Here is a 14,953-nt window from a genome sequence, read left to right on the forward strand (position 1 = left end):
AGAGAAGGAAAGGCAGGTTAGACGTGTAGCTTGTCCTCTATGTTATAGTTGGCAAGTCAGCAAGTTGAAGTCCAAAGATTATCTGAAGAGGCCTGTGCTTGGCTTTGCTGTGGGAAGTGACTGTTTGCATGACCAACCAGAAGAGTTCATCAGGAAGAATGCATCAGAAACTGAAGCACGTGGAGACCATCTGTAATCATGTAAAGCAGCCAAAGGGCACAACACACTTATTCTTTCTCAAAGCTAAATAGGTTTCACTTGTATCCAAGAAATCAGATGTATATGGCAAGCCCCAATAAACTCTTGACACTTGCTTCTCAGAAATGTTATATTTTCCAAAGTGTTTGTCATTGTAATTATTGGGAATGCTTCAACATGGGTAAATACTGTGGAGTAGTAAATCTGATGCATGTGATCTCATACCTCAGCAAAATGTAACTTGTTGATGCAGTATTTTTGTTTCCTAATTACAAAGTATGGAAGTGGACTTTAATGGTTTGCAGACCCTTCCTTCGAGTGGTGTCACTTCATTTCTTGGCCTAGGCTGTTGAAGCATGTTGCTGTGTTCTGCTGAATAGATTTCAGTCCAGAACTGGATAGCATGATTCCTCTGTAGAGTCTGCAAATTGGGTGTAGAAAGTGCCTTGTGGTTCTGTGAGGGAAGAGACCACCTAAACATTGGTGACTGTGTTACTGTTGCCAAAAATGAGGATATAGGCTGCATATTTTAATGAAGAGATACTGGCAGCCCAAGAGTTACCCTGGCTGCACATATAATAGATAATTCTTACTAGTTCTGTGGAAGCACTGTGTCCTCACCATTGTTTTATGCACAGAAGGCACATGCAGAAATGGACATAACGCTCTTCAGATGCTGAATGTTGGTGGCTTTATTGCCTGTTCCTCCCAAGACATCTTTGAATTAGAGAGTTGGCTCATATTTAGTGAGGTCCTTTTTTCTCTCTAGGGGTCCTTGCATTTTCCCTTGTGGTAGCAAAGTTGTACCAACTTCCGGATTGCTACAGGTCTATGATGCCTCTGTCTGTGGTTAGCTAGTCTTTCCTCACTTGCTGCTACTGAATAGTTGGTTACTCCATGAGTCTTCCCATTGAAATCAGTGGGGCAGGTCAGAATTTCTCAATAGGGCTAAGTACTTAAGGGTCCAGTTCAGAGACAGAGATTGCTGGGGAAAAAACAGCTGAAATTGGCTTGATACCAAAAGGCATTTCCCATGTCCTTCCCTCCACATATGCTTCTGATTGCAGAAATCACAACCTTTTAAGTCAGGTTGTGAAATGAATTCACCGGGATTCCAGATGTGGTATATGTTTTTACAATTTTTTTCTGAATGTACAAGAAAAGAGTCATGTAACTTTTTTTGGTGCTAATGCAAATTAGAATGAGATTACTCCTGATGGACTAATTATCATACTTACATTTATGTTTGTGTAGTTATAATGTGTGTGCAGTTATAATGTGTTTCTGCATGTCATTAGAGTTTGTCTTGGTAGGTTGTGTAGCTGAATCTTGCACCTTCATAATGAATGAGTTGGATTTTTTTTCCAGTGTAATTGCCAACAGAATTAAACTTGTGACTTAATTTTTCAGGGACCAGATGGATTGCCAGTACCAGGATGTTGGCACAAGGTACAGTAAATATCCTGGATTACTGAATGGCTTGAATGTGACTGCATTTTGAGTGGGTTGCTTGTATTTGTGGACTATGCAACAAAGAACATATCTTACATAGAAAATGCCATACTAGATAAGAGCAGTGATACTGGGCTACTGACTCTAACAGTGCTAGAACAAGATACTTCCTTGGAAGTGCAAAATACTCCATTGCTGTGAAGTACCCTTCCCATAAATCTTGTCCATAGAAGGGAGGGCAGGGAGGATTCAGGCCAGCTGTAATTAAACCTCTGATTTTGGAAATGAGTAGCACCAATAATCAGGTTACTTTAGTTTATTCGCATGAGTAGTCCCCTTTTAGGTCAAAGGGGTCACTCGTGTGACCAAGGTACTTGTGCAGAGCTCTGCTGACTTAGGCCCTGAGTCACTGATCTTGTTATACCTGATATGTAGATATAGTGATGATTCCCTACATTCAGCTGTCCTAAATTACATGCTCAAATAAATGCACTTATTAAACATGAAGACCAGGTTTTAAAAATAGGGGTTAGAGAGGGTGAGTGTGTGTGTTCTACTTCGGAAATGCAATAAAATGGAGACAAATGCTGAAGGCAGTCTGTAAAAGCAAGAACTACTTTGAGGTTGAATTTCTGGACTGTATTCTTCTACACCAAACCGTGACAACATTCAGCCTAGAAATAAATTACAAATAAATAGTATTGCAATTATTTTTCCTGATTGAAAAATCCTCCAATATCATCTGTGACCCACGAAGTATTTGAAAAACCTTCCCTCTGAGAGCCCAAATGTCAGGTTTCAAGACTGACCTGGTATTTGTGAAGTTAGTTAATTTTAGTGTACCAGGAAGGACAGCAGCTTAGTTCTGTACTACTAGACATCCCCTGGCACCTGATTAGTCCAAGTGTTTAGCAAGGAAAAATGGGTTTGAACTTAATTTTCATTCTTGCTTTACAGTGCTTTATTTTCAGGCTTTGCCTACACTATACCTTTAGCTAGGTATGCAGCTGTTGGGTTTTTGGTCCCCTTAGAGGCAGAAGGTAGGGCAGGGTGACACCTACAGGCTAACTGGTCCCCTCAAAGAGTTAGAAATAATTCAGCTTCACACAGCAGCTTTTCTACCATCAGATTTTTGTGTCCACCCCACCCTCCCCTCCCAGTGTTGCTTAACTGGGTCTGTATCAGTGCATTTGGGACGTTGTAGTCTGGTATCCCAGTGCCTTTCAGTGGGAGAGGACATAGTGCTACATGACATGCCTCCACTGGGTCAATACCTGCATTTCCAGCAATGCTTGCTAACATATGAGACAGGTATGAAGCCAAATGCTTGGACCAGCCAAGAGGATGGTTACACCTGTAAAAGAATGCTGTACATCTAATTGGAAGCTGGAACACACATGACAAACTAATGCTCAAGCAGCTAAGTGAGGTTACTAAGCCCGTTTTAACTTGAACACAAATCAAGGTAAGATTGTATCCCTAGCTGGTTACAAACTCAGTTAAAGTTGGGTAACGGCCTTCAAGTACCAGTTTTTAATTCAACGAGTCATCTGGCTCTACTTTAATATAAAAAAGTCAAGGGGGGGGCGCAGCCTGTACAGTATTAACAAGTAATTGCTTGGTACTGAATGTAAAGCTGCATTTCCTACTGTATGACTAAAATATTGTCTGTCTGTGTGTTCTTTTTCAGTGATCGCTAAGCATGAAGCATAAAGTGTGTAAATAATAATGTGATATATTTTGTTCTTTTTTAATTTTTTGTAAAAAAAAAAAAAAAAAAAAAAACTTCAACAGTAATATATTGATTGTTTTTGTACTGGATGCTGTCATGTATGGACCTTTAAAATGCTCCAAAGTTTGTCAGACCTATAGGAGATGCATGATAACTTCGGGAGCTGATGGTAAAGACAAAAACTGCAGTGGCTGGGAATGCAAGTAATTTGCTGGTAACGCTACTGTGTGGACATGGACTAACTGAGCTGAGACAATGCATTGCCTAGTGTGCCTTACAGCATGGAGGAGGGAAATCCCTGTGCTTAATGTGGCTTTCAGCTCTGCTTTCCCATTGCACATGCCTCCTGAAAGGGTGAAAAACTCTGGCTGAAGGCAAAAAAGAAAAAAAGGATGCAACCCTAGAAGTTGGAGAAGCTGCGGCCTTTGCACCTGGCAGAATCAAAGAAGGACTCTCAGTTTGCAGAGAGGGCAAGGCCCACACCATTTGCTGCTACGTGTTCCCACCAGGATGGAAACAGCAAGACACTGATGAAGTACAGTTCCTCCAAGTACCTGTGGATGTTTCAGTGACTGTCAGCAATGCTTCTCTCTTGGACAGAAATGTCTATTTAACTTCCTGGGGCTGGGGGCTGAGGATATGCAAGTCTTGCTGGGGTTTCCTTCTCTGTTTACTTCAGGATCCACAGGATTAGGAGGACTTGACCTGCCAACAGCTTGCCTTTCAAAAAGACCGTTCATGCTATTTGGTTTACAAGCTCAGGCATAGTGAGAGCCCTGCTAAAAGTTTCTTCCTTGAGCCACAGGGCACTTAAAATTGCAACCTGGGGTTCCCGAAAGTTAGGAGTAGATGACAGTATGAAATACAGTATTCAGTCCCTTGGATAAGGTTTGTTTTGTCAATGTGATACAATTTCATCTGCGCTCTCCTGATTCTTCCCTTCCTCCTCCTTTTCTCTGTCTCTTTGCTGCAAATAAATGTGGTCTCAGACTCACCCCATGCAGCCCAAACACTCAAAACCAGCCTCTGTGAGCTGAGATGATAATGGCCTAGTATTTCTATTCGGAGTGCTTCAGTCAGCTCCATCAGCTTCTGTTGAGGTGTGAACATCATGAGAGGCTAGTTTCTCCTAACGGGATGGGAGAGGACTTCACAACGGAGGCTGGTGACACTGGGAAGCGGACAGACAAAACTCAGATGTACTGGTGTACGATTTTGGTAATATTTCCTGCATCCAGCAAAGGCCATTCATTTTGGGATTCCCATCAAAGCTGGAACAGCCAGCCACATCCACCTTAACAGGTGTCCTTCTTGGAAGATGTAGCTTAGGCATGGCCTAATGAACCAACCATTCACAAACCCTGCACTAGTAGGACACAGTGATTTTGGTAGGTGATGTGTTGATGGAAAGAGACAGGGGAGGAAAGACCAACAGCGTAGAAGTAGGGCAAATGGGAGAAACTGAAGAGTGATGGCAGAAACAGCAAAGCAGAGCTGGCCTGGGAGAGCAGCTGTGGGTCCATGCCTGGATATGACTAGTGGCATTGCAGTGGGCCACGCAGAGGTGGAGGGAAGGGAAGAGGTCAGCCTCTCAAAAGGAGCTGCAGAACTAGCTGAGAAGAGATAACTCTGCAAGAAAGAAGTTGAGGGTGCTGGTAGCATTGTCACCCCTTTGACCTCTTCCCAACACATCATGTTATTTTTTCACGGGACTAGAAGGGAGATTTTTAACTCTTCATGTGGCACTGGCAAGACCAGTCCTAAAATACTGTATGTATTTCTGGTGCCCACTATTTGAAAATGATGATGAATAATTAGAGAACATCGGAAAAAAAACCCCATGCAATGATGCAAGAGCTGGAGAAAATGCCTAACAGTCAGGTTTAGGAGTTCAATCTATTCACCTTAAAAAAGAGATTGAGAAGGGACTTGATTATGCTGTGAAAGTACCTTCACAGGGATGAAATACTGGGTCCTAACAGGGAAGGGCAGGTCACAAAACCAATCGCTGGAAGTTGAAGCCAAACAAAATCAATAAGGTAATATTGATCACAGCACTGCTGCTTACCCACGGGGACAAGTTTCCAAGGGAAGTGGTGGATTCCCTCATCTCTTGATGTCTTCAGATCACAAATGAACGCCTTTTTGGAAGATGCCTTTTGCCAAGCAAATTACTGGTCTCAATACTAGGTGACGGGTTAAATGCGAGGGCCTGTGGTATGAAGGAGGTTAGACCAGGTGATCTAATGGTGCCTTGCAGCCAGAAACTTTATGACACTGGGGGGAAGGAGGATGGTGAATCACGTTTTCCTGTATATGGATACTTGGGTTGATTTGAGCCGTGTGTGCAGGTCCCCATCCTGAGCCTGTCTAGCATGTTCAGGGTCATGCTGAACTGAAGATAGACAGAAGAATGAGCCCTGGGAGGATGTTTTGCCTACGTGAGTCAACTTAGCGCACACTTAATTCCAGCTCTAATAACACAAGCAAGGTAATGTACTCAGAACTATGGGGCGCTTTTCATTAATGTCTCCAGGTGTACAGCTATTTCAGAATGATGTCTGTAACCCCTAGTCACTGCCTTCCTGTATTATAATTACTGGATCCAGTTAGAAAAGTCTCCTGGGAGCATATACAATGCACAGACGAAAGCTTGAAATGTAGGTACCGTGTTTCCCCGAAAATAAGACATACCCATAAAATAAGCCGTAGCAGGATTTCTACGTATTTGCGCAAGATAAGCCATACCCCGAAAATAAGACATAGTGATAGGCGTGGCTAAGCGTACCGGCGCGAAGCGGTAAATAAGACGGGCAGCCCTTCTCATTTGCCCCATCGTGACAGCCGGCCCGGTGTGAGGTCCGCGTCCCGACTTTGACCGCGGCCGCCCCCGCCCCCGCGCGGCCACGCTGTGGGAGCGCGTGCGGCGCCTGTCCGTGGAGCTGGACCGCCCGGCCGAGGCCCCGCCCCGCCCCCGGCCCCGCCCGCGCTCCCTTGCCACAGGCAGCACCTACCTACCTACGTTCCAGAAGAAGACGACTTAATTGTATTTGAATAAATGTAGATTGTTGTACTATACTTAATAAAAATAAGACATCCCCTGAAAATAAGCCATAGTGTGTCTTCTTGAGGAAAAATAAATATAAGACAGTGTCTTATTTTCAGGGAAACACGGTACTCTTCATAGTAGATGCAAATTTACATGAGACTCAAGGAACCTAGAGTAACTTGTCAGCCACACTAGTTTTATATTATTTGTCTTGTGCTTGATGACTGTTAAGGCCTATACCATATGCTTTATTTTCCATATAATTATATTGTTTAAAACTTGTATAAAGTCAGATAAATGAATAGGCCAAGAAACAGGAATTTAACCAACAATAAAAATGTCTGTTATTCCCTTCTAATTCATGAAGTTAACTAGTGCCTTAAATTAAATAGAAAATTCCCTATAGCTTTTTGCCTTGGAAAAACTCTCCTTATGATCCCTGTTAATAAAGGCCCTAGATCCTGCTATGTTTAAAGTCAAAAGCAAAACTCATTACCTTCAGTAGGATGAGATCTGCTGGTGCTGCCTTAATGTACAGCAAATATTTACCCCATCATCATGCTGTCCAGGGGACTTCACCATGGAGTGACTGCAGACAATGCAAGATACTGGAAGTGTCCAAAAACGGTCTTCAGTGGAGACTGGAGAGGGAAGATTTTGTATAGGCTGACAGCAGCTAATTTTGCTTCTAGCTGCAGGATGCCCTGTAGCACTAATAGTACAGCACATTGCAACCTCCAAAGCTTTTAAAATGGCATCAACTTTCTAAAAAGAAATGCACAGAGTTGTATGAAACGGCAACCTGTGGCATATCCAGTGTTTGTAAGCATCAGCGGCGATTGCTGCTCTGCCTGAAAGACCTGTCAGTACGAAGCACTGGCCTAGCACTTGCCACGTTGTGGTTATGCTAAGACGGAGCAGCCTCTGCTGCCGCAGAAGCGTGGTGCAGCACTGGAGACAGGGGCCTCCTTTAGCTGAACAGTGCTCTCAGTTAGGGCAGATCCTTGCCCCATGCAAGGCCGACTGCAGGGGATTCCTAACCAGCCAGGGGCGAGGGGCAGAGTCCTCTATTGAGAACAGAGAGTCACATTAAAGCTACCCCGTGGTTGATGCTGCAGGAGCTATGGGGCCATCTCCAAGCATGAAGTGCTTTGGGCCAGTACCTGCTGGGCAGACTCCCATCTGCCCAGCCCCCTCCTCACTGAAGCAGTTGAAGCCTTTGAAGAGAGATGCTCTATGGAAAGCAGAGGCTGCAGAACCTAAGAAACTTGTTATATGCTGCTCCCCCCAGCCCTGTGTAACCAAGTCACACTGGCGATCTGCATCTAGGACTTTCCAAGCCTTACGTGAGGTCCAAGAGCTGGCCCCACACATATTCCTTATTCAGTATATGATGCAGATTAACATAAACTGAATTAGAGGGACACCCTTGTGTCATGTTCACAGTAAAAGGTGCAGACAGAAAGGCTTATTCTCTAGATATCCCAGGTGCTTTCCATGTACATAAAGCCTGGGTAGCTTTGTTAGATGAGAAATTGCTTTGTGACAATCAGGGAGAGAGATTTGCATTGCTCAGCAAGTTGTTTTCTGCTTGTTTGATTTGTTGTTTTTTTTTCTTTCCAAGATGCTGTAAAAAAACAGTTATGTAAATCTTTTTGATCAGTTTATTCTGAGTTCACAAACAGCTTGTGAAGATAAATCTTAATAATGGGCAGTGGTAGTAGCCTAGTCTAAACCCTTGGACCTTAGTAATTACATTACTGAGCACGATGGAGTTCACTTTTTTTTTAACCAAAAATCAGCTCTTTCCATATCTGACTGGAGAAGCTGCTTTGTAGCCAAGCAGAGGAAGCAAGACTGAACATTACCACTAGATGTCAGTCAAATGAAAGATAAAAAATGAGGCTGCTTCTATATTTGAAATTCAGGTCATTCTGAGACTGATTTATCTTCAGCATTAAAATACTTAATATGTAAACTACATGTATTCATCAATAAACATGTATGTGATTTGGATAAAACATTTAAAAACTAGTCTTCATTGGGTGGGAAACATAAAGCACAAATCAAATTCATGTTTCATGTTGGTCATCTGGTTACGTACTAGTCAGTTATGTAGCCTGAAGAGAAAAACAACCCCCCCACAAAAGAACCCAGAGGCTTTTAAGAGACTGGTCTGACTTAAATGAAACTATCAAAGTCTGAAGGATTTCAGTATACTGCTGTTTAGCCCCTGGTCGCTCCTCAGATCATTACACTTGCCCTCTGGGCTCTGCTCAGAGGGCAGGGGCTTGCTCAGATTTGCTCCAGGTCCAATCCAATAAAAAGAACTACTGGATCTGGTCAGGTTATTAGCAATATCCTGTCCGTGCCATGCTGCAGTTTGGTCACACTGGGAAATGAGGTTTCTAATACTGGGCAGGAGAGTTCACTGAAGTACAGAAAATGAATCCTACTGAGTCTGCTGGGTTCTGCAGCCAGTGCTCAGACAGCGTCTGCTTGCCTTGATGACGATATAACAAAGCGAGAGCGGGCATCAGTTTAATTCCAGGTTTAAATCCAGGTTTAATTCCAGGTTCTTGCTAAAAGTTCCAGCAGTGTCTTTGTCAGGCCTTGCCTATGTAATATTTCAGGGGAATCTCCCAGCATCACTAAATTGTGTTAATGAAGCACAGTGGTGCTCAATCTCTGGTCCATAGGGCTGTGTCATCTGGCCTGCAGGGCTCCCTATGAGTTCAGAAATCTGGCAGTAGAGGAGCAGTGGCATCATTACTTGCTGTCGTTTCCAGAACTACAGCAAGTAAAGCTGCCATCAGTCCCCTGCCACCAAGCTTGGGAGCCTTGCAAGCCAGATGACGTGGCCCCACGTGCCAGATCGTACTGGCATCCAGATCACTCCACTTCCAGATCCAGCACACAGGGTGGCTCTGTGGCCAGATCCAGCATGCTGGGTCAAGCCAACACCAGATTGCACCTACGCACCGACCCCATGCTGGATCTGGCCTGCGGATTGACCCTGCCCATGTGATCCTCCCAGTGGACTGGCCCCACACCACTTATCTGGCCTGTGGAGCCAGAAGGTTGACTATCAGGGTGTAGCAATATCTATGCTAGCAACAGTTGGACTGTTTTGGGAGACTTTTCTGTAATTCCCAGTGGGAGACACTGTCTGGCCTTATCTATTATTTGTCCAGTTATTTCCAATCTTGAACTCATGTTCAGCGTATAGTGTCTAGCAACATCAGGAGCCTCTGGTAGACCACTGCCTGCAGGTTAACAGCCTGACAATGGGCCATCCTCTGATAGGGAAGTTGAAGTTTACAGCAGATCTGTTCACGTGCTTGGCGGCTTAGCTAAGGAACGTTCCCCTCCATTCTGAGAGGTGGCAGAGAAAACCCAGTCCGACTCCAAACTGGAAACATTTCTAAACCTGGCACATTTTTTCCCTTTCATGGTTATATGGCAACACCTGGTGTTTGTAATCTATTTTATTTCTTAATAGGCAGCTTCTTCTCTTTACACACCAATTCTGACAGGTTCTGTATATACATTATTTCTATGGGAATTTTCTCCTGTGTATTAAAAAACTGTCTAAGTGTTCCTTCTGATGGAAAAATGCAAATATTTTGCCTGTTTTCATGCAAACCAAAGGATAATTGTTTCTTAGTGAGCTTTTCCTTTTTTATATATTTTTGCTCTGTACAAGACACTGAAATGTGTGCAAGTTTGGAACTACAGGTCATTGATGTTAATGCTAAACCTGGCAAGGCTGGAATCACTCCATAGCAAGATGTTTATTTGGCATGTGCCATAGAGAATTATCCAAATCGTTACTCGTATGTTTTTAAGTCTGTTGCCATGATGATCTGCTATTAATAAGGCTGTATGTTTGTTATGACTTCCCTGAAAAGAAACCCAGCACTTTGAGTTGCTTCCTTTCCCTTTCCTTCTGCCTAGAGTTGTAGGACCAAATTTTCAGCAGATGTAAACTTGCTCAGCTTTATTGAATCCAACAAAACTGAGCCAGTTTTACATCTCCAGAGGATTTGGTTCATGATGTGTATTACCTCGTCTGCTTGTGGCTGAGACAGGCTGCTTGAGCTTCTACAAACGTGGCCCCGGTTTCACAGTCAAATCTATGTAAGCGGATCCTCAAACGTAGCAGTCCAGATGCACCTGCAGGATTGGGCCCTGAGTGCTCCCTGCAAGTTATGTAGGGGGGAACAGGTTTTTCAGTCACTAGGTAAAACCACTAAATCATTTCTAATTTGTTTGCAGTAAAATATAAGGCATAGCCTCCACAGGCCCTGTAGCAAACAACTTCATTAAAATACTGTGGGTCCCAGATTTATTCCCATTTTCTTGTTGTGACAAACAGCCAGCCTTATTCAGCATAACTGTGTATGTATTCTGTTAGCAAGAAAATTCAATAAACAGAATTGTATTTCTAAAGTAGTATATGCTTGATAGATTAATGTAATGCTGCCCTCTAGGGGGTAACTTTGATACTAGCACATATCTTTTGCAGGAGGGTGAATTCTGGAACATGAACCCTGGGGAGCAGGTGGATGTGTTCTTGCATAGTTCTATGGTCTAAAATACCTTTAAAATAATTGCGTGTATATAAAATAATAGCCTGCTTCATGCATTAGCATTTTTTTGCTGTATGGTGTTCCCCATGTCAGGAAACATACAACAAGCCTCTTGATTTTTCTAATGTCACTCTCATTCCCACAATTAATTTGCTGTACTTCATAGATATAAAAAAATGTGCAGAAGATGTCAGCCAAGCTTCCATTGTTAAAACTATAAAGAAAAATCTCCAAAATATTTCTTCTGTTGGCAAAGGCATTATCTGGACCAAGCCAAATATCTAAGTGATTAGGATTAAAAACTATAGACCAAAATACCTGCTCTAAAAATCGTCTCAGCTTTTTGTAAAAGCTGTGGTCCAATTCTGCTCACTGGAGTTGTTCTAAATCCACATCAGCACAGCTAAGACTAGAATATACCTATGTATTTTAACACCTGTGCATATGAGAATAGAGTATAGCCTCAATATTGCTTTATCTCACAGTGTGAACGTGATTTTTTTTTTTTTTTACTTAAAATGCAAAAATCGAGAACTCTTGGTTGAGAGATGATACCTTTTATTAGAGCAACTGAGAAATTGCAAAAAAAAAATATCTTTTTCCACAAGCTTTTGGGTTCACACACCCTTCATCAGGCTCAGGGGAAGTTAAAGATGGTAAAAAGTCCCCATATGTAGGAACTTCATTTTTACATAAAGGAAGCTGAAGCTGTTTTTACTTGAGTATTTTTACCCATCACTGACAAAAAGCAGTCACTTTATAATTAAATACTGGTAATCGTTGGTGTGTTCAACACATAGAACTACCCGCTAGCAAGGAAAATTGTCACAAAGGTAATTATTTTCACAGATTTTAAACTGCCCAGGTTGCTTGAATGTGGACAGTGACCACATATGTGGCACTTTGTCTTGGAAGTCACCATCTCTGGCAGCACTATTCATCAGCCTTTACATAGGAAAGGGGGTTTTGAACAGTTTTTGTCATGGTGATGAAAAATAAGCATTCCTCTAAGACCACAGAAAATGAAAAAGGAAAAACAACTAGTCACTTCACTCCTGCCCCACACCCAGCCTTGTAAATCCCAGGCATAAATCTAAATCCAGATTAAATACTTTGGCAACTGTAGTTTCATCTTCTCTCCTTGACAGCCTCTTGCAAACCAAAGTAAACCACTTTTCCAAACATACAGTCTCCCCCTTTCTTGCTCATAGGTTATGATTTTTAGGCCCCTGGCATATTTTACACTTAAAATGTGATTAACTGGTTAATCTCATTTTAAAGTGTAACCCAGTAACATGTCCAGGCGATTAATGACGCAATAAAATAATAAATGTAATACTGTAGTGGCTGATTTCTATCGCCCCTTAAACTGAACATGCAGCAGGGTGGACCACGCTGGGCTCAGCTGATTGATGGCACTTAGATATCAGCGTTCCCGTGCAGTGGAGAAGCCTGGGATTGTGATCAGAATCCCAGGCTCTCCCTGCATTAGCAAATCAGGCATCATTGGGATCTGACCCCCAATCCCAAAATCACACATCCTGCCATGCGCGTGGCTAAATGCTTTGTGCTAAATACTGATAATTACATATAGTTTTAAAAGTCAAGAATATGAACCTCAGGTTATTACGCTTTATTTTGATTTCAGAAAGCACTATTGGTTTGTATAATCAGATACAGATTATTTCAGTTAAACAAGTTTATTTGGGGACCCAGTTTGTATAGTACCAAGTACCCAGTGAAGTTCAGAGTGAGGCCCATGCCTGCTCACTAAAAAGAGAGTTGGATAAGACCCTTAGTTAATGCATTCTGGTTTATAAGTTTACTTGGGTAGAGTGCAACGCTGTAGAAAGTCTCCAATAATTTAGTTTTATCGTACACTGTTGGCTTGTTTCCTTCATTTATCTTTGATTTTCTTTTTGAATATAAAAAACAGTAAAAGATGTATTTAGTCTAAGTGTGTGGATGGAAAGGTCGTTTAGCACAAAATAAAGTCTCAAATCAAAGCTGACAATCCAAATACTGTAAACAAGACCACTTCCTGTCTGTTGTACCATGCACTATTATTTTGGGTGAATATATCTTTTAAAACTGGCATTCGCTATTTCTGAACAGGTCTAGGAGCTATAATTAATTGTATGAAATCTAAGGGAAAGTCTAATTACTTATGCAGTGCTTCAGAGAATGTAAATGATATGTGCATTAATGACCCTGGTTTGTTTATAATTATGCTGGTAGGGCCTGATCCTATGAACTATTCTATAAGCGTTCCTTATTTATGGAAGTGAATCGGATTAATTTCAGCAGGATTGCTGTACCTACACGAGGAAATGTTTGTGATTTGGGCCTCTAAATAGTTCCTTTTTAATGTATTTATATGTTATCTTCAATAACGCTCTTAATATATCACAGGTGTAGGTTCTAGCCATGTTGATCTAAGGACACAGGCAGATGAGAGTCTGTGGGTAAATCTGATACATTTTATTAGACCAACTCAAATAGTTGGAAAAATTCTTCTTGTAAGAATATTTCCAACTATTTGAGTTGGTCTAATAAAATGTATCAGATTTACCCAAAAAACTTTGTCTGCTCTTAATATATTGCTTTTTTTTTTTTTTAAACAAACTATTACTCAAAAGATGTATCTAGCACTTTCTTCATTTGTAAACCCTGTATGGTTTTTAGCATGTGTGCACCGGGGAACAAGTGAAGGTTTTTTGTTTTTAAAGAGAGGTATTAACATAGTACTTCATGTGCATTGTCATGTTAAAATGGTAGCAATTAGTATGGGATCATTTATTTCTGTTTTTTAGCTTTGAAATGGACAGGGCATTGTTTGAAACCTTCAGTGAATCATTTATTGTGCTTTCATTTATTATAAAAAGGCCCAATATTAATATTTTAAATCTCCCCACAGTTTTGTTTTTGCAATTATGTGACTATGCTGTAAACTGCATCTGCAATCAAGACTCAACTTTCCAAACTGTAAATGTTCTAGCTATTTTAAACAACTGTTAAACATTTTAATGAGGCAAAAGTTCAAATAAAGATTGACACCTGTATTCATTTTCTCTCCGTTGTATTTTTTTTTGTTAGCTGTCAAACAGATCATAAATATAAAACAAATGGCTTATTACAATCCATATGATTTTCAGTCCATGCCAGTATGTTGTTTCCAAATTATATTTATGCAGAATTTAAATTGCTTTTGTATTTACCAAATAATTCTGCTCAGAGCTGCCTCTGAAGAGAGAGCAGGTTGGTGGCTGTAATTAGTAACAAGGCTTATTGAGCTCTTTCCTGTTTCTGTATTCTTTGGCAACTATCAATTCCTATTTGTAGCCATTGCCAAAGGTCTTAAAGCAAAATGAATGGAAAGGATTAGCGGGGGGTAAATATTGTAACTGGTTTTAAGATGGAGCTCGATATATTTGTAAAGAAGATTCTGCAGTAGGACTGGACTCGCCGATCTACTAAGTGCTTTAAAAACATGCATCTGGTTTTCCTTTTCCTCCTGTTGCCTAGTCCTCAATCCACACATGAAATGCGTGCCAAACAGATTTAGTGACAAGGCTCTTGGGGTGAATCTGGTATCTTTTATTAGACCAACTTAAATTAATAAAAGATAAAGAGATTCACCCCAAGAACCTTGTCTGCCTGTGTCCTTAGACGAACATGGCCTACAACCTGTACCCCTGCAATGGATTTAATGTGTGATGTGCCAGACCTAATGCTAACGTTTCCCCTGGGTGAAGACAGGGCCTGACTTCCCACCCCTCCAGTGGCGTCTGCTGCCCTTGCACTGAAGGCAGGAAGTCGGGAACACGGTCTGCGTCCTGGCGGGCTGCGCTCCCAGCGCAGGGCCGGCTGTGGACACGCTGCTCTTAGAGGTGGGGAGCCACCATTCAGAGAAGAAATGTGGGTCACACG

At 41.8% G+C, this 14,953-nt stretch overlaps 1 protein-coding gene across 1 annotated transcript in view; it reads left to right on the forward strand.

The window, feature by feature from the left end:
• COL23A1 (collagen type XXIII alpha 1 chain) overlaps positions 1 to 14,089 on the forward strand; it is a 317,718-nt gene extending 303,629 nt beyond the window's left edge. The window contains exons 28-29 of the mRNA XM_090021020.1: positions 1,609 to 1,647; positions 5,734 to 14,089. Coding sequence (XP_089877146.1) covers positions 1,609 to 1,647; positions 5,734 to 5,781 — 87 coding nt within the window. The 3' untranslated portion in view covers positions 5,782 to 14,089. The remainder of the gene's footprint in view (positions 1 to 1,608; positions 1,648 to 5,733) is intronic.
• Positions 14,090 to 14,953: the final 864 nt, after the last annotated feature.

This window comes from Crocodylus siamensis, chromosome 10 (assembly GCF_052110815.1).
Source record: "Crocodylus siamensis isolate JL-2025a chromosome 10, ASM5211081v1, whole genome shotgun sequence".
Taxonomy (NCBI): Eukaryota; Metazoa; Chordata; order Crocodylia; family Crocodylidae; genus Crocodylus; species Crocodylus siamensis.